Here is a 19,118-nt window from a genome sequence, read left to right as displayed (position 1 = left end):
AGTAGTGCAACAACCACATCCCCCTTCAGAGAAGGAGCCAGCCCAGATGAAGTAGGGAAGGAATTAACAAGAGGTGTGGACACAAGTGAGAACCAGGTGGGGAAGAAAAGCGTACAAGTCAGGGGAGGGTGGGCAAAAAGACAGCTACTAAAATACCGCAAAGGGCAAAAGTATCTAGGCATGTGTCGTGTCCCCAGTCTCTATTTCTATTTCCCCAGTCATTCATCAGACAAGAGGATTCAGTTCTTCCACATATTTGACATTTGGGGACATCACAGACCCAACTCATTATCATCAGAAATTACAAGTATAAATTCAGGAGGATGGATTCTAAATTTTAGCTTCATTAAAAAGAAAAAAAGAAGAAACAAAAAGAGAAGAAGAAAAAATAAAATAATAACAACCAAAAAGAACAGAAAGAAAAAAAAAAAAAAAGATGCCACTACATTTGTTGACCAGTTACAAGAAAGAGAAAATGATTTTTGGTTCTACAATAAGAGAGACAACAGACAAAGGGAATTAATTCACAGAAAGAGATCAAGGAAAAAAGCTAGTGTCTGAGTGTGTCCCCTGCCACCTTACTCTCCAGGGTTTAGAGATAGGCTCAAGTCAGGGTAGTTATCAGAGAACCCATGCCAGGATAATGATCCCTAAATCATTTCATAATTTCCAAAAACAAATCACTCAGAACCAACTTCAAGGTTCAGTTCAATGCAACTTGCCTTGGGCTTGTTAGCCTTTCACGAGTACTAAGACATGCCCTGTTTATCCCAGAGCAGAACTGTCTGTGCACAATTCACATGCGGGTATATTCCTCACATAGTTAGAGATGCACCAGCCAAGGCAGCCTTGCTTGTGCCCATGGAGTCCACACAGATTAGTTGCAACCACATCCAGGGAAGCCAATCTTTCATCTCTAACTGACAGCTGACAAGCTAATGGCTCCCTGCACCTGCAGGACAGAGAACCCCATCCTCTGGGCTCCCTCTCCTCCAACCACACACAAGGCATATTTCATGAGCTCGACCAGGAAGAATCCAGTGATCAAAAGATTTCATTTCAAGTTCCATTTCTGTCCCTCGACTACAGGTACAGCCTGAGCCTCGATTGCCTTAAATATGAAATAGAAATAACAAGGCTCACAGCACTGATCGAGACTGTGATGCACTGGTGAGGGAGAGAAAGTCCTACAACAATAAAACTTTCCACAAATGAAGTGTGATTATTATAATTACTGTTTGCAGCCAAAATGGCAGCTCAAGCCTGCTTCTCAATATGTTTTTGCAGATACTGTTACAGCTACCTCAGGGCTGATGTAGTTTACATTGCCTGTTGGTATGAGTCTATTTTTAAAAGTCATCAGTCTGACTCAAACTGAAGAAATGTTTGAGATTTCTTCCAGAATGAATTCCGGACTGCTGCAGTATGTCTCTGGCTCCCATCAGGCAGACAGAGCAAGTCCCTCCATAGGGGCTCTTCGATGCCACCGCACAGAGCGGGTGAGGAGGGAGGAACTGGAGGAAGCGACGCCCCCACTGGTCTCTGCATGGGCAGACAAACCCTAAGTGGACGGGGCCGGCAATCAGATCCCCTCCATCCAACTCCATCCCCTCTTGGCAGGTTCTCCTGCATTTTTGTTCACCTGTCCACCTTCCCCCCAAGTTCTCTCCCTCTTTTTTTAATCTAGGCTCTATTCCTACCTTTTTGCAGATTATGAAAAATTAAGATGGGTGCTTTAAGACCAGTAAACCCGGAATTGTCTTAAATTCAGGGAGGCACCCACAGACATCACCCTAGAAGCGTCACTAGGCTTGGAAAAAAGAAGGCTGGGTTTGATCCAGGCCTGGTCGCCAAGGTCTCTGAAGACCTCAGTTCCTTTAAACTTGCTGCTCAGTTTCTGCTTAGTAAAGTGGGGAGGATATGAACTGTCCTGGGGATTAAAGAGACAATGTATATAAATACCACTCAAATGCTCCTAAACAAGGAAATCTTTGACCTCAATTCCCTAAAAGGTCAATTATTGAAGCAATTTCCTATGGGAATAAAAAGAGAAAAAAAAATTCTGCCAGAAACTTGAGTGTGAATGGCTATAGCTGTGGGCATATAAACTTAACTCCAAATTTTCCAGACATGAAGGCAAAAACAAAAATAAGATGTGATATTTATAGGTCCTGAACTCTGCTAAGAAGGTCGTCTACTAGTGAGAAATTTCTTGGCATTAAATTCTAAGATAAATTGATCACTAAGAAAACACACACACGCACACCTCTTCTCACAGGAAGACTATAAATATTAAAAAGGATTATTTCTCCTGGTTTTCCAAAAAGGGAGAGATTAAGAAAGAGGGGAATGTCATTCATATTTGGAATGGAGTTTTACTGCCATTTCTACTATGCTTGATTTTAAATACCGCAAATACCTGAATGGGCTTTGGTAATGACGGAATGTTCTGCCAAGAGATTTGGAGGGATGACATTCCTCCTCATACTCTTGGCTTGGGCCTCAAGCTTCCAGCGCACCAACGCCCCAGCAGGAGAGGCCTTCAGAGTTACAGATGGAAGGCGAGTCTGTCACCAATGGAGAAGTGCACTCTCTGCTGGGAGATCTGGGGCACATTTCCCACCCAGAACCACGCAGGCTCAGACACACTCTGCCCTTCCACCTCTCTTCTTCATGCTGCTCCCCAGCATTGCTCAAGACTAAAGCGGCCCCCTCCACACACTCAGCAGGGTGAGGAGTGCTCAACTTCACTGGCAATGTCTGACTCTGGCGATACCACCACAGGCCACATGCCCAGATCTGTCATCCCTTGCTGCCCCTCTCCTCGTAGGATCTCTTCAGACTTAGACCCCTTCTCTTTCAGGTTGCTCCACATACTTCAGTCCTGGAGACCAGTGGAGACGGGATCAGAGAGACAGGATAAATCAAACTCCAAAGAGAAGCTGACCAGCTGGCCTGTGAGGACGAAGGTGCTCTCCCAAGCTGGCCCTCACAGCCTTCTGGGTTTCCCTACTCCCAAAGCACCCAGCTCCGTCTGTATTTTGCACAGAATTCCTTTCACTGCTCTGTTCATAAGTACAGGTGCTCCTGCTATAATAGAGTCCCAGCTAGCAATCCACCAGAAAGACATTTTTTAACACTTTGTTCTGTCAGTTCTTCTTTCAACAGAAATTGAAAATTCGATTTTTCCTTAGGAATATGTCTCAGATGACAAACATTTCTAAAGAGTGAATGAAGAATTTCAGCGAGGTCTTTTAAGATTGATTGTTTCTCATGTGTTAAGATGAAGTGGTATCTCAGCAAAGATTCTTCTTGCCATCCCCAAATAAATGTGGAGTGGCTTTGGATTGCCTACAATGACGCTTCCATGCTAGAAACTGAAATAAAGAAGGGAAACGTGAAAGTCACCTACATGGAAACAAGATTATGGCTAGACAGGGAATCAGGGCCCACATCTTAAGCCTACAGCTCTTTTGTTCATTATAGCTAAAGGTAAGCTGTATCCTGGAATTAAATCCAGATCTAGATCCAAAGAATCATCTCCCTGGTCTACAACAAGGCTGCTGGGCTGCACAGTATTCCATGTGCCACCTTGAAATCCCGTCTCCTGACAGATGGAGTCGTGGAACAAGTCATCTGAAGACACGGTGGCCCCCATGGCGCCTGCCTCCGAGCACAGGCTCTGTAGTTCTAATTTCCTTAGAACAGACCCTTGTCTATCCACCATCAAAGTCCTTCACCCTGAGTCCAGGGGCAAAATCTATGCCAGTAACTGGCACCTCCAGAAAGAAACTTAAGGGCTGGGGATGTAGCTCAATGGTGGAGCACTTGCTTGGCATAAGTGGGGCCCTGGGTTCGATCCCTGGCACCACAAGCAAAGCAGAACAGAACGTGGAAGGACAGGGGACAAAAACCCATAAACAGGGGCTGGCAGGAAAGCAGACACCAACCAACTGTAGCTTAATTAATAATATTGTATCAAGGTCAATTTCCTGGTTTTGATAACACACTCTGGTTAGGTCAGATGTTATCACTGGGGACAGATAAGGATACGTGGGCAATCTGGTTATTGTTTTTGCAACTCCTTGTGAGTCTAAAGTTATTAAAAATAAATAGTTTAAAATACACACACAAAAAAAGCTAATGAAGTCATTACTTAAGAAGCCAAAGGATTGAGACAAATAATGACTTTAAAAAACCCACTTCTAACTATCCTGGAGTTTCAAACCCAACTCTAGCTTTTGACCATCTCAATAAGATTTACTTTAAAGTTTATGTCTTCTTAAGGGTTTTATGTCCTTTGTTAGGGATTTTTTTTTTAAAGTTCTTATCCTGACATAGTTTCCAGTAATGAAATAAAATGGAAAACATGACCCTGTGTTTATACAAAATCCTGCTTAAAGTTTGGCAGTTCTTCAAAAAAAAAAAAAAAAAAAAAAAAAAAATCAAACATAGAATTACCATATGATCCAGCAATTCCACTCCTAGCTATATACCAAAGATTATTGAAAACATATGTCCCCATAAAAACTTGTACTTGAATGTACATAATTGCCCAAAGTGGAAAGAGCCTAAAATGTTCATCAGCTAAAGTATGGTATTAACTACATGTACACAATGGAATATTACTTGGCCATAAAAAGAGATAAAGTATGTTCTACAACATGAATAAATGGCCACTTGCTCTATGACTAAGAGGAAATACCAAGCATAGGCAAAATCAGAGAGAAAGGAAGTAGATTAATGGAAACCAGGGACTGCATGGGGAGGGGAGAGGGTAGGATAAGGAGTAACTGTTAATGGGTATTGGGTGTCTTTGGAGGTAATGAAAATGTTCTGGAATTAGTGTGACAGTTACACAACCTTACAACTAAGAACCACTGTGAACTATACACTAGAATCAGGAATTTTATGGTATATGAATTATACCTCAATTTTAAAAAGAAAAACAAATTTAAAAGTGCTGCTTAAAGAAGGGAAATTTTTCTTTTTCTTTCTTTCTCATTTTCTCCTTTATATTTATCCTGGAACAAAAGTTTGGCCTTCAGGAAGCCGTCTTTCATACCATGCTGAGACCTGTCCTTGACTGGTCTTGTACCCAGCTGGCAAAGGGTTACACATTTCACTCAACAAATACCTATTATGAGGTATGGGGCAGAGAGCAGGGGAAAAGACATGGCAACACGTTCAAAAACATACGATGGAAAAATCAATCCCTACCTACCTGAAGAATCCCTCAGAATCAGGGGAATTTCCCTGAGGTAAGTATGCATGTGGCAAACAGAAAATTTTGCTAACTGCAACGTATCACTCCCCATTTTACCAGGTAAATAGGGTTTACTTCTACTCCTCTTTATAAATACTAAGATTATATTTTCAAAAACTTAAGAGACACTATTGGTTTCCAGTATTTCTATATTTAGAAACATAGTCACAATAGTTCTAGAACTTTAGGGATTTATATTTTCATCAGCTCTCTCCCTGGTCTTCATCTCTACGGATGGAAACATCCTCTTGGTTTGGGTGTGTCTTCATGGGGCAGCCAGGCCCTCTGTCATCTCCAGCCCCCAGCCCTGGGCCCTCCAGGGATAACCTTCCACAAGACTGAGCTGCATACAGCACCTCCATTTTGTATAAACACAGGATCACGTTTTCCTTTTCATTTCCAACACTGGAAACATCGGAATGCTTAGCAGGAGATGTGACCTACCTAATAAGACTGGGTTCTTTTTCCTTTAATTGAGAATACATTGGCAAATGGCACAAACCTCCCATTGCTCAAGCAGCTTCTCTAACTCCTCCATGAGGCTGTTTTAAAGCCAGTTGGTCAGTTGAGCCAGACAGTCTCTCTGCTTACAGTTGCACTTTAATTTTAATTTTTAAAATGAGACTTATTAAAACTGCAGCATCTTTGGCTTTGTGTGGCATTCAACTCTTTCCTCAACTAAATCTACCCTAAGGAATAAGGGTTTGCTGCCACAGAGGGTATTTCTTGGAGAGAACCCCACATGTTCTGAGAGCTCTTCTAGATGCAGAACTTCAAAAACACAAGCGAGAAGTCTCCAGGATTTTGACTCTGAAACAACAAATTTTTTTTTTTTTTTTGCCGTGCTGGGGATTGAACCCAGGGCCTCATGCTTGCAAGGCAAGCACTCTACCAACTGAGCTATATCCCCAGCCTGAAACTACAAATTTTTTAGATGTGAATTTTGGTCCTTATCTTCATAAATTATTGAATGAAAACAGCACGAAATTACAAATATATTCTGACTATAGGTATACAAAAATATGAACACATGTAAATAAAGACAGAGGGTATAGTAAAAGTAAAAAATAATAATGCATTAACATAGACATTTTTTGTAGAATTTCTTTTAAATTACTATACTATTATTTTGATAGAAAGATTGATATCCATTCCTATGCTACACAATGCTCCAATATCCCAATAGTCCATAGCAACCCCTACATTCCCTGCTAAGTTAGAACCCTACACCCTGAGCCTGTGTGCATGTGAGTCCTTTTCCCCAGGGTACCTCACTCTATACTGGGGCTCAGCTGACTCACTGCTCCCACCCACACTGTGCTGTGAGGACTCCCTCATCTCCCCTCCCATCCCAGGATCCCACCACACAAACAGCTGAGAAGATCTGCAAAACTCCCAACTTCAGTTAATCCTACCTCTGATCTCTGAGCAGTCAATCAGTAGTTTGGGCATCTCGATTCAAACCTACATAGGGCACCTTTGAAAATAATAATTTTAACTTTTTAAATTTCTTTTATACAAAAAGTCTCATGTAAGCCTCTGAACATGCCAGTCAGTACCTAGATAAAGACCCTGAAATGCTGAGGGGTGGAGTAACCTGCTGTTATGGTTCGAATGTGAGGTGTCCCCCCAAAAGCTCATGTGTGAGACAGTGCAAGAGGGGCTGGGGAGATAGCTCAGTTGGTAGAGTGCTTGCCTTGCAAGCACAAGGCCTTGGGTTCAATTCTCAGCATCACCAAAAAAAAAAAAAAAAAGAAGGTTCAGAGGAGGAATGTTTGGGTTGTGAGAAACTTAACCCAATCAGTGAATTAATCCCCTGATAGGGATTAACTGACTGGTAACTGAAGTGGTAGGTGTGACTGGAGGAGGTGGGAATTAGGACGTGGCTTTGGGGTATACATTTGAATCTGGCAAGTGGAGTCTCTCAGCTCCCTGATCATCATGTGAACCACTTTCCTCTGCCACTCTTTCCTGCCATGATGGTCAGCCTCACCTAGAGCCCCGGAAAATGGAGCCAGCTGTCTATGAACTGAGACCTCTAAAACCGTGAGCCCTTAAATAAACCTTTCCTCCTCTACAGTTGTTCTGGTCAGGTCTTTCAGTCACTGCAGTCAAAAAGCTGACTAAAACAACTGCCCAGGGCCTCTGAGCTAGGGACAGAGCGAGACCTGGAGCCCAGGATGGCCAAGCAGATCCATGGTTGTTCCACTGCTGCAAGCTGCTCTGAAGACTAAAAACCACCTAGAAATGCTGATTGCCAGTGATTCCATTGCTGATTCCATTCCAAATGCTGATTCCATTCTAGACAATGGAATAGAGGAAATGTCCCAAAGCAATGGAATTTGGAAAAATTCTGCCCCTTTCCAATAATGTGATACTTTTCGATTTAGCCACACAAACATCTACCCTTTCACACAGCAAGAATGCTAATATGCAGAACATGAGAGGACAGAAGAGGTGAACTAGAAACAACCATGGGCTTGTAGTCACAAAGGTCTGGCACTGAATCAAATTGGCTATTTCCTGAGAGACCTTGGCAGGTTGTTTCCTCACGTGTACAATGGTATCTGTGGCGGTAGGGGAGGTCAAGTATTGAGCACATGGAAGATGTGCAAAAACTGAGCCTGTGTTTACATGACCATCACTCTAGGGCTCACAGGGGTGTCACAGAACAAAATATCTCTAAAGATTTGTCCCTTCGGAATGCCACTGACATAAACAGAATTTGCTGACAGGAAAAAGTACATTTTCCTAGAAGGAGCACTTTCCGTGAGCAACCTGCATTAACTAGGAAGTAAATCCACCAGCTCCACAAAAAACAATAGCACTATTCACAATAGTCAAAAGGTGGAAACAGCCCAAATGTCCATTCACAGATGGATAGATAAACAAAATGTGGTCTATACATACAAAGGAATGTCATTCAGCCTTAAAAAGGAAGGAAATTCTGCCACATGCCACAACATGGGTGAACCTTGAAGACACAAAGGACAAACACTGTAGGGTTCCACCTATAGGAGGGACCTAGAATAGTTGAATTCAGAGACAGAAAGCAGAATACAGGTTAGCCTGAGGGAGTGAAGAGCTACTGTGTAATGGTACAGAATTTATCTGGGATGATGAGAAAGTTCTGGAGATAAATAGTGGTGATGTCCCCACATGGTAAGCTGAACTGTACACTTAAAAATGGTTAAAATGGTAAATCTTATGTTATATATTCTACCACATTTTTTTTTTAAAACTAGGAAAGATATTCCATTCATCCGTGAGGGTCTTGTTCTCTGCTTCCTGGGGTCTGAGCCTCACCTCCCCCTGCCTCATTTCCCTACGTCAGCATGTCCCACGTCTCCTGTGGGCTTTCCTCAGCCCTTGGCATCCAGCCCATCCTGAGGGAACTCACCAGGCCGGAGGCTCACGGCAATCTCCTGTGGTGCCATCTGAATGACATCAGAGCCCGCGGCGCTGGAGCCCTCGCTGCTGAGAGGCAGGCTCCGCAGGACACGGGCGCTGCTGGCCGGGCTCTCGATCTCACCTCCACAGCCATTTCGGATGAGGTTTGCCCTTAAGTCACACCGGGAGGTGACTGACCTTGGGCTGCCAAAGTCCTAGGTGGGGAAATGGAGGCAAATACAGGAGGCAGTCAGGGCAACTCTCCAGAACATCTTGGGCCCGTTGGCCTTCAACTCTCTACATTCCATTTTCATTATCGCCAGGGATTGCACCCAAGGGCACTTAACCACTGAACTACATCCCCAGTCCTTTTTAATTTTTGTTTTGCGACAGGCTCTTGCCAAGTTGCTTAGGGCCTTGCTGAATTGCTAAGGCTGGTTTTGAACTTGCAAGCCTCCTGCTTCAGCTTCGTGAGCCACTGGGATGACAGGTGTCTGCCACAGTGCCCAAGTGAGACAACGACAATCTCTATCCCAAATGCCTCACTAGGCATTAAGAACATGAACTGAGTTATGAAAGCATTCTGTCAATTCCGAATGCATAATAAAAATGGTTTCACTGTTATTTTGATGATTAAAATGTCCCTGTCTACCTGAATAGCAAGAACTGGTCGAAGGTTATGCAGCTAAAATTCTTTTTAAAAAGTACGTAGATGGTGGAGAAGTCCTTGCTCAGATATTCACAAGTGAACTTTTGCTGGGCACACACCTGTAATCCTAGCTACGAAGGACGCTGAGACAGGAGGATGCTAAATTCATGGCCAGACTGGCCAAGTTAGCAAGACTTCATCTCAAAATGAAAACAGGCTGAGGCTGAAGCTGAGTGGTAGAGCACTTGTCTAGCAAGCAGGCGGCACTAGTTTCAATCCCCCCCCAAAAAAAAAAATGTTTGGATTTTTGAGTTGCTCACACCTCAACATTTGTGGGCACTGGATGTGGCACAGTCACTCTCCAGAACAACAGGGCAGTGTGGGCGGCACTGGGACCCAGCAGTCTAATCCTAGAAGTTCATCTTAAGAAAATAATGGGAAGAAAGGGGAAGGTCTACAAGAAGATACTGCTGTGTCATTTATAACCATGAACTTATAAACTTAGAAACCTAACTTGCCTATACCATGAGAAAAATAAGGCACATCACCTCGAGAGTCATGGCAAATAATTATGAAGATCAAGCAGAAATTTCAAAATGTTTACACTAAGGGGAAAAAAAAACCAGGAATCAGAATTGAATCTGCAGTAGAATTCGAAAGAAAAATTTTAAACAAGATGTTACAGAAGAGGGACCAAAATATTTTTTGTTTTTATCTTTATCATTGTTTGTACAAGAAAGATCTTTTAAGTCCTGAAGTTGGATTTGGGAGGAAGCTATGTCTCAGAATGGATTTGGGGCAACAGGAGCCTGAAGCATTAATTTTAAAATGAAATAATACACTTTGTTATAAAATATGACACCTGTAAGTGTGGCTCATCTTCAGGGAAAGGGATTTTTAAAGACAAAGCAAGCCTAGGTTCCTCCCTGAATAGCCTGTCGCTGATGGATGTAGAAAATACGTCCCCTCCTCCAGCTGGCTGGATGGCAGGGTTGTGTCGCACATTCTGGCAATGCTGGAGAACTGGGACACTGCTCTCGTCACCCCTGCCCCATAACACTGTCTCAGAAAACCTCAGATGAGCCAATGTACCCAGACCCCTGTGTGAGAAGCCAGGCTGCTGGCAGAAGCACAGAAATCAGAAGGTCACACCCTTCATCAAGGTGTGGCCCCAGTACTCATCAGTGCTCTCATTTGCAAAACTCAAGAACAAAAAGTCTGAAGTAGTAGTTTTAATGAAGCAAGGAGGAAAACGCAGGAATCGGGGAGAGTGAACTCCCTAAAGGTCCACCAGTACTGGTCTGCTGTTCTGAGCTCTGAGGCAGAGAACTAATCAGGTGCCAGAGCCTGAAGGCTCAGAGGCTCACCTGCCCAGAGGTTACTCAGCTAGAGAATCTCTGATCTCCTTGCTGGCTCCTCCAGCTCTAAAGAGCTGGCAGTGCTTGGCCCCATTCTGATTGCCAAGGTGCACCTGTATCAATCCGTCTCAAAGCCCTACCACCAGCTCAGTCATGATAGCATCTTTATCTCCCCAGAGTGGTGGGAACTCAACATCTCCCATTGGTCTGGACCAGTTTACACTCTGGAATAGAATAGAATAGACTTTTGTTTTTTGGCTGTGCTGGGGATTGAACCCAGGGCCTTGTGCTTGCACTCTACCAACTGAGTTATACCCCCAGTCCTTGGAATAGACTTTGGTTTTGAATCAGATAGGTCACAGAGTCAACCTGCTTCAGCAACAGGAGAAGTTGATGGTTCTTCTTCCACAGCCTCAGTCATTCACTTGGGTTGGTCATCCTGACCATCCCGGACTGCCTGTGTACCTGCATTAGTGGCAAACCTCATCTGAGTTTCCCAGACATCCTGCTCAACAAGATTGTTGATAGATACTACCAATTCATGACAAAGGACATGAACAGGGCCACCTTCTGGCCAGGGCAAATGTACTTGCCAGGATCATCAGGATCACACAGTCTAGATCACATTTGCCAGACTGAACAACTCTGAGGCAGCCATATCTGTGCCAACTGCGGCCTTCGTAGGGCTTCTTTATTCTCCAGGTTGTTAGCAACAAAGTCCTCCTTAGCTCCAGCACACCTGGCTTCCCTGTTCCCTGCACCAACAGCAAGCACCATGAACTCCTGCACCGTCACCTGGTTGCCAGCATAAGAACCATCATTGATCACATTAAAGCTGCAACTTGCAGGGTGACTTTGGGAGTGCCAATCACATCAGCAATGTGACAGGACAAGGGAGTGTCATGCATCACTATCATCAACATGTCAACCTTCTCCTCTTTCGCAAAGTCAGATGCTTGCTCCTTGGGGCAGGCCCAAGAGTTTTATTGATGTGCTTAACAGCCTCTGAGACACCTTTACCTATATATCAACTCTTATCGTCCCAGAGCTCTTGGGCCTAAGAGCCACAAGCTGAGGGACTACTGGCCATAGTAAGTCTGAAGAAATTTTGGGGAAAAGGCAGTTTCCTCAACTGTGAGATTCCAAAGAGTGCAACATCTTTCTGGCTTGGTCTGAAAACAGCCATGACCATAGGCTCTTGTTGCCCAAGAAAGGGATGGAGTGCTGCAGAACACAGCAGGGAGTGTTAACCCCCATGAAAAAGAACTGCTCCTTTCTCCCCTGATATCCTTTCTAGATATTTTAATCCAGATGGATGAATATTTAAAGAGAGGAAACCAAAAACACAGAGACCAGGGGAAGATCTTCTGATGGGTATGACCTTTTGGGTACACAAACAATATGAATCAAGAAACTACCTCAATGCCCATACTTGTGAGCTCGGAGCTCAATGAACGCAGGTGCCTCAAATTATAACCCCCTGGAGAAAAGACAGAGTCATGATTAAGAATAATTCTCCTCACAAACATCTAATGTCCTAAGGGCTTCGGATCCCAGACACCTGACACACAGCCCTCTCTAGGTGACGTGACCCGCTACATTCCAAGGGGAGGGGCCCTTGAATGCATCACCCGGCATCACTTCTACCTGTGAGGAACCAGAGGCCCACATGCCTAAATTCAACCAAGAAGTTTGGGTTCATCTAGCCCTGACTTCCTGGGCCCAAGCCTGGTGCTTTGCCGCCTCTGCCTCCAACTCAGCCAAGGCCATGTGGAATTCTACAGCAGGCAGTTGACCAGGTCCTCAGATTCCTGCCTCCGACCTTAGCATTTCTTTGCTGCCCCAACTGTGGAGATCTTCCTGCCACCTATCAAACTGGAATAAACATCTGCTTGATACAGAGAAAGAGATACAGAGGGGCCCAATTGGGGAGGGGCGGGGGGACACTAGACTCTTGCTAGGCTTCTAAGGGCCACCAACACTGGCCTTTGAATTTGCCGGAAGGCACTGTTCCAGGCTCTACTCCTCCATCGCCTGGAATGTGAAGAATATAATGCCATTGCCATTCGTTGTAACATGGTAACTCCTGCCTCCCTGGACAGTCTGTTCATCAAAATCTCTTTCCCCACAGTCAAGGCCAGAGCTCAGGAGCACTCAGTACATTCAAGATCTCCTGTCTGTGCCACACCAGTGACTGTGCTATTGGAATACCATCCTGCCCACTGCCACCAAAACTAAACACTCTGGCAAGAGGTGGGTATTTGGGAGAAGAAAAGATTTCTGTGTGATCCTGAAACAAGGTGGAAGAGAGGAGAAACCGCAGATCCTGGAAGAGAACAAACCTAGGCAGGAAAGGAGGTTGCTGGGCCCAATCCCTGGGACAGAGAGGGAAGAAACAAACTGGCAGACAGGCAGAGGGCCTTGGTGGAGAAGTGGGCACAGCAGGGAACCCGCTGTTCCCCATGGTGGCCCTCCTCACTGGATGGGCCATCTGACCAGCCAAGGCTGCAGCCCAGCTTGGCAGAGCCCTCAAGGATTTGAGGGGAAAGTAACTGATGACAAACCAAAATTTGTGTTGTGTGCCAGCAACACACTGCTATGCATGCTCCCTGCCTGGGGGACAGAAATCCCTCTGCCAGCTTTCAATTGGCTCATTTAATTCACTGAACAAATCTTTATGAGGTACGTATTATGGGCCAAGATTATTCATTCATTAGGTCCGAGCATAAAAAAAATGTTCTCTTAAATAATGTATATTTTATTGTGAGTTGGACTGAACGCTGACTTCATTTCTTCCTTAGCTCAAAGGTAAATCCACTCAAAGTGCCTCTTCCATGTTCCCTGCCAACATCGCTTCCTCAGAAGGCCCATCTTGCTGACCTACGTCTCATCTGTCTCCCTCCTCACTGGCACCTCCAATCCCACAGAGCCCTTCATTCTTTCTTCTTCATCTCCAATTCCAAGGGCAAGGACCACTACCTAGCCCAGGCCTCACCAGTCTCTGTCCACGCCTGACCTACTTCCACCCACCCAAATGTTATGGCGAGATTGCAGTAAATCACTGAGTCGATCTCAATGCAAGAAATTGCCTTTATTCACCGGCTGGTGGGCCCAGAAGCAAACTGCAAGTCTGCACTCCTCGACACTTTCCAAGAGTCAGAGCAGATCTTTTATAGGTCACAAGTAAAACATATCAGTTCATTAATCGTAAGTGACTGTTACTATGATTCAATACCATAAACAAAAATCTTGACAAGTAAAATCATAAGCAGAAGGGGAAGTGGGTCCAAAACAACCCGAGGTGAGTCCAAGTTAAAGAATGGTTACTAACCTTTAAACAAACACGAACATTCTATGTGGTTAGGGTACAGTGCCCAAGAAAAATGGGAACCAGTGGGAGAACAATTTTATATTGCCTAAGAATCGCCATTTGTGTTGCTGAACGTGCCATGCTGAGTGACCGCTGATAGGGACAGGGGCGGGGTTCCAGTGGGAGAAGAATTTCCCACATGACATGGAGTCTCGAGGTCAGTCACTACCCACCTAGCCTGGCCCATCACACGAACACCACAGGCCTCACTGTTCCTCCCACAGGCGGAGGCCATACCTTCCTCTGGATTTCACGGCAGCCTGGTTCCGCCCATGGTCACATCAGTTCACAGAGTCTCATTTTCACACTCACAACCTCTGCAAGCACTCCAGTCCTGCATGCGAGCTTTCCTGCCTTTGTCCCCTACCTTCCGTCCTCCCTGGGAACACTCACCCCTCAGCCTGTCCTTGTGCAGGCTACACTGGTCTGCCCGCCTGTGGCGCAGGCCACTTGCCCTTTGTTCCTGGCACACAGCTACCCGGGCCTCCCTGTTCCCACTGGGGTGAGGAGTGGCAATGGGACCGAGCTGTAGATGGTGAAATGTGAGTGGAAAGGGGGGCTGCCCTGGCCTCGCCATGAAAGCAGCCACAAGCTCTCTCCCATGCACGCTCCAGGGAATAGATGGCTGGGTTGTGAAACTTACCATCTTGGGGGAAAAGCAGACTTTTCATTAAAAAAGCAATGGACAAAACAGGCAATAAACTGCTGGAGTCTGTCATGTGTTCTATGCTGAGCAGGACAAACAGCACCCTAAGTGTTCAAGCTGGACAAAACACTGTGGGGCCAATGGGCTAGAGTGAGGCTGGGGGAGGACAAGGGACAGGGCCAGTGTGCACGGTGAAGACAGGCATCGTTCACCCGGTCTCAGAGGAGGGAAGGGCCTAGAGACCCTGGTCATGCAGGCAGAGGGTAAGGGGAAGCCCCCAGCAAACCAGAGTTAAGAAACAAAGCCAGAGAGTCAGCGAGAGCAGGGCCAGGCCGCGGAATGCAGCAGGAAGTGCTGTGTAGGGGCGGTAAGGAAGGCCACAGGCTGAGTCCAGCAAAGCGCCTGTGAGGAATGCAGCCCAAGGGAGGTGGACTTAGGGTACAGTGGGTGTTAAGTGCAGAGGTAAGGAGTCCCCTGGGTGAACCTCAAGTAAAAAGGAGGCCATTATGGGCAGAAACCAACAGGGAATGTGCTCCGGGATAAAGGCCCAGGGGAAGGAGGTGGCATCACAAGTATGTGCTGGCAGGTGACCTGGCTGTCCACTAGGCACCAGCCCACAATGTATTCTTGTAGCCTATGCTTCTGGCACAGACCTTACTCCTCGGAGGTCACAGGATGTAGTTAAGAAGGCACCAGCCTTACTTATTCAGTCTTGCTAAGGAGCAGGATAGAAACCATTCCCGAACTCCAAACAGATCCAGTCCCCTGAAACACACTCATATCCCAGAGAAAGTTCACCCCAGTGAAGATGGGAAGCTGCATTCCAACGCAGGTCACAGGAAAGTCTTCAGTTAAGAATGAGGCCCCACGTAAGCAGAGAGGGAGCCCACGGGCTAGAGAGGGAAGCCCTGGGTGGGCTGGGCCAGCGGGGCGCTCCTAAGGAGGGCCTCGTTCACTGCCAACATCAGGTCAGGCTTATGGAAGTACTGATTCAAGAAGGAAGAAACTTAAACAATGGACTCTGGGTGCCCACATCTCACTGGGATATACCCACGGATGATAGCCGCAGTGTGCTGGAAAACTCGTCCAGTCATTCAGGAGAACTGAGCAGTCCCAATCACAAGCCCTCTCAGGCACTCACCTCACCACATACTCCCCGTAATGCTGGAGGGTAGAAAATACATCAAGGCATTAAGAGGAAATCATGGCAAAGGTGAGATTTAAACTTTACTTTATAACTCCATGCTTGTTTAATAGTTTTTTTCTTTAATCAAATATGAATCTCTGCTGGGTATGGCAGCACACACCTGTAATCCCAGTGACTTGAGAGGCTGAGGAAGGAGGATCATGAGATCAAAGCCAGTCTCAGCCAAAGCGAGGCACTAACCAACTCAGTGACCCTATCTCTAAATAAAATACAAAACAGGGTTGGGGATGTGGCTCAGTGGTTGAGTGTCCCTGAGTTCAATCCCCGATAACCCTCCACCCCCACAAAAAAGAATTTCTTCCAGGTTCTCGGCTGAATGCTGGGTATGCCAAGGTGAATAAAACAGTTTAATTCCACAAACAGATGACGGTTTAGTTGGCAACAGCTGCGTAAACAAGTTAACCCAATAAGAGGTTATAAGTGCTGTATGAGGAGTACAGAATATGAGGAGACAGTGTGTCACAGTCTGCAAGCAATAAACAGCCATCCAGTGAAACCCTTCAACTAATATTTATTGGACAACTACTAAGTGCTGGGCACTATTCTAGGAACTGAGGGTAAAGTAATGATGTTGCTTTATCTCTGCTGTGACATTCCAACAAAGCTGGAGATTTCGTTCTCATGTCAAAGGAATGGGCGGATGGATGCAATGGACAGATGCACAGATGGATGGATAGGTGTGTATGAAGGGAACTCATGAGAGTGTTCAGAGCAGATGAGGTTTGAAGTGATTTTTAAAAACTGGAAGATGTTGGTGAAGAGAAGGTGGGAAAGCTGGAAGGCTGTGAAGGGAGAAGGAGCAGATGGAAGTCATGAGGGGTTCATCAACAGGGCTCTGGGGGTCCTCAAGTAGTTCCTTCGGGTGAAAGGGAGGGTTGAGGGAGGCTAAGGGAAGACCGTAGGCGGGAAGGCAGAGCTCAGGACTTGGATCTGTCCTGTAGGTCAGAGGGAACCAAGAGGATTTAAAGGAAATTCATTACAAAGACACTACAAGTAAGTGCAAACACGATTGAGGGTTTATACACTGAGGCGATTCCTCTCTCAAAGTAACTTGTTTAGTAATCTTGCTCCCGTGGAAAAGGTTTAGAGAGCCTACAGAGTAGAGGCAGCACATTCTAGAGCAAAGAGCCTGGCCCAGAAGCCCCCGCAGGCAGATTCAAGCCCCAGCCTGACGCTCATGTGTGGCCTTCAACAAATCAGTGTACTCAGACTGTCAATAAAACAGGTGTTTGCCTCCACCTGACAGAGCTATGGGGGTCAGAGACACTACGGATACAATATGTGGCATCTAACAGGGGTCCCCCATGATGGTTTTTAGCCATCGTGGGTTACAGAAATCCCTAGACCTCTGAGGCAGCCACATGGAGAATTACCCAGGCCCCCTGGAAGCCACTGCCTGGTCCTCCTGACAGGGACCACACCAAGTCCAGAACCCAAGCCAGTCCAAACACCAAGTCTTGGGTTCATGTACAGACAAACTTCATGATGCACTCAAGTAGGAGAGTCTGGGCTCCATGCCCTAACAGCAATTTAGAAAGGTAACCCAGATAGCTGGATGCAGTGGCACACAGCCGCAATCCCAGGGACTAGGGAGGCTGAGGCAGAAGAAGGGAAAGTTTGAGGCCAGCCTGGGCAACTTCGAGAGACCCTGTCTCAAAATAAAAAATAAAAAGGCTAGGGATGTGGCTCAGTGAAAGAGCACACTTGGGTTCTATCCCCAGCACTGGGGAGCAAAAAAGAGAACAAGGGAAGGTAACCCAGCAGTCCATCATTTCCTCGTTAGCCTACCAAGCCCACCTGTTTGCTTTGCTTTGTGATAACAACATGCCTAATATCACCCCAAACTTATATCCCTTCCTACTGGGCTTAAAGAAGAGGCAGTCATTATTTTTAAATAAATTCATTCCATAAGGCCAATTGCTAGCATTCATTCTCCTAGTCACACTAAGATAACAAGCATTACCCAATAAATTCACTTCCCCGCTCAGGCCTTTGGGAGTTCTTAGTCAAAGGTCAGAAAGCTGAAAGAGAGTCCTGATTGGTTCCCACACAAAAGGGAAGGAAAGCCTCGTTTCCCCAAAACAAAATTATCCTTCAACACCATCAAGAGACCCAATTCAAAGCTTATCATTTCAGGAACTCGGATTTGTCATCATCCTGGGTGGAAGCAGAAGTGGCAGCCTGCATGATCTGCACATGCCTTTTATGTCCACTGGATCTGTGGGCTGTGGCGTCGTCCCCTTACTGTCCTCTCCCCCATAACACTCCATCCTCCCACCACCCCAGCCCCGCCACCCCTCCGCATACCTCTTTGGCGCACCAGGCACATTTTGGGTGGATTAGGAGACATTCTTCACACGAGGTGGCACTCCCACTGGTGCAAATGTTGAGCCCTTCAAAGCAAGACAAAGATGCACCAATTAGTTCCTGACTTTGAACCTGAGTTCTTTGGCTTGGGGTGTGTGCATGGGGGAGGGTTGTTTCCTTCTTTAATAGCAGGTCAGAGGCTGAAGGTGCCCCCATGGTAACTGCAAGTTAAGGCTTATTTGCTGAGGCTGAACATGGAGGTTTTGAAGCACCTACCCAGCATGCGCACTTGAGTTAGCAACGCCCATCTCTTCTGCTGGGCCCACTTGGATCCCATCTCTTTTCCCCATAACTCAGCAAATCCCCCCTCATTGAGGGAGAAGAAGACCCCTTTTATGCTTAGTCTGTCCAAAAAAGACAAAAATAGTCTAAGTAAGAAAAAAGAATGGATTGGCTTCATTCAGGCATAAAAAAGAAAATACTAAATTAGATACCATCTAGACAAAAATCTACAGTATACTGGCAGGGTGTGGTGGCACACACCTGCAATCCCAGCTGCTCTGGAGGCTGATGCAGGAGCATGGCGAGTTCAAAACCAGACTCAGCTGTTTAGCAAGGCCCTAAGCAACTTAGCAAGACCCTGTCTCAAAATAAAATTTTAAAATGTTTGGGGATGTGGCTCAGTGGTTAAGCAGCCTTGGGTTCAATCCCTGGTACCAAAAAGCAAAAAACAAAATAACAAACAAACAAAAACAACAAAACAAAACAAAAAACTATGGTATACTGAAAGAAGCTGGTGTCTCTTAAAAAGAAATGCAAATTGGGTTAAGACAAAGGAAATTCATTGACTCAACATATCTATTAACATTATAGCATTGCCTGATAGGTAATGGCAAGGCTTTCAATAAAATTCAAAACTCATCCG

At 45.6% G+C, this 19,118-nt stretch overlaps 1 protein-coding gene across 1 annotated transcript in view; it reads right to left on the bottom strand.

The window, feature by feature from the left end:
* The window catches only part of Itgb5 (integrin subunit beta 5), a 110,587-nt gene that overhangs the window by 80,488 nt on the left and 10,981 nt on the right, over positions 1–19,118 (bottom strand). Inside the window, exons 2-3 of the mRNA XM_047564606.1 lie at positions 18,194–18,279; positions 8,667–8,871 (exon numbers count right to left, since the gene is read on the bottom strand). Coding sequence (XP_047420562.1) covers positions 8,667–8,871; positions 18,194–18,279 — 291 coding nt within the window. The remainder of the gene's footprint in view (positions 1–8,666; positions 8,872–18,193; positions 18,280–19,118) is intronic.

This window comes from Sciurus carolinensis, chromosome 9 (genome assembly GCF_902686445.1).
Source record: "Sciurus carolinensis chromosome 9, mSciCar1.2, whole genome shotgun sequence".
In the NCBI taxonomy this organism is placed as follows: Eukaryota; Metazoa; Chordata; class Mammalia; order Rodentia; family Sciuridae; genus Sciurus; species Sciurus carolinensis.
The sequence above is the reverse complement of the archived record's forward strand: the minus strand, read 5'-3'. Positions and strand labels throughout refer to the sequence as shown.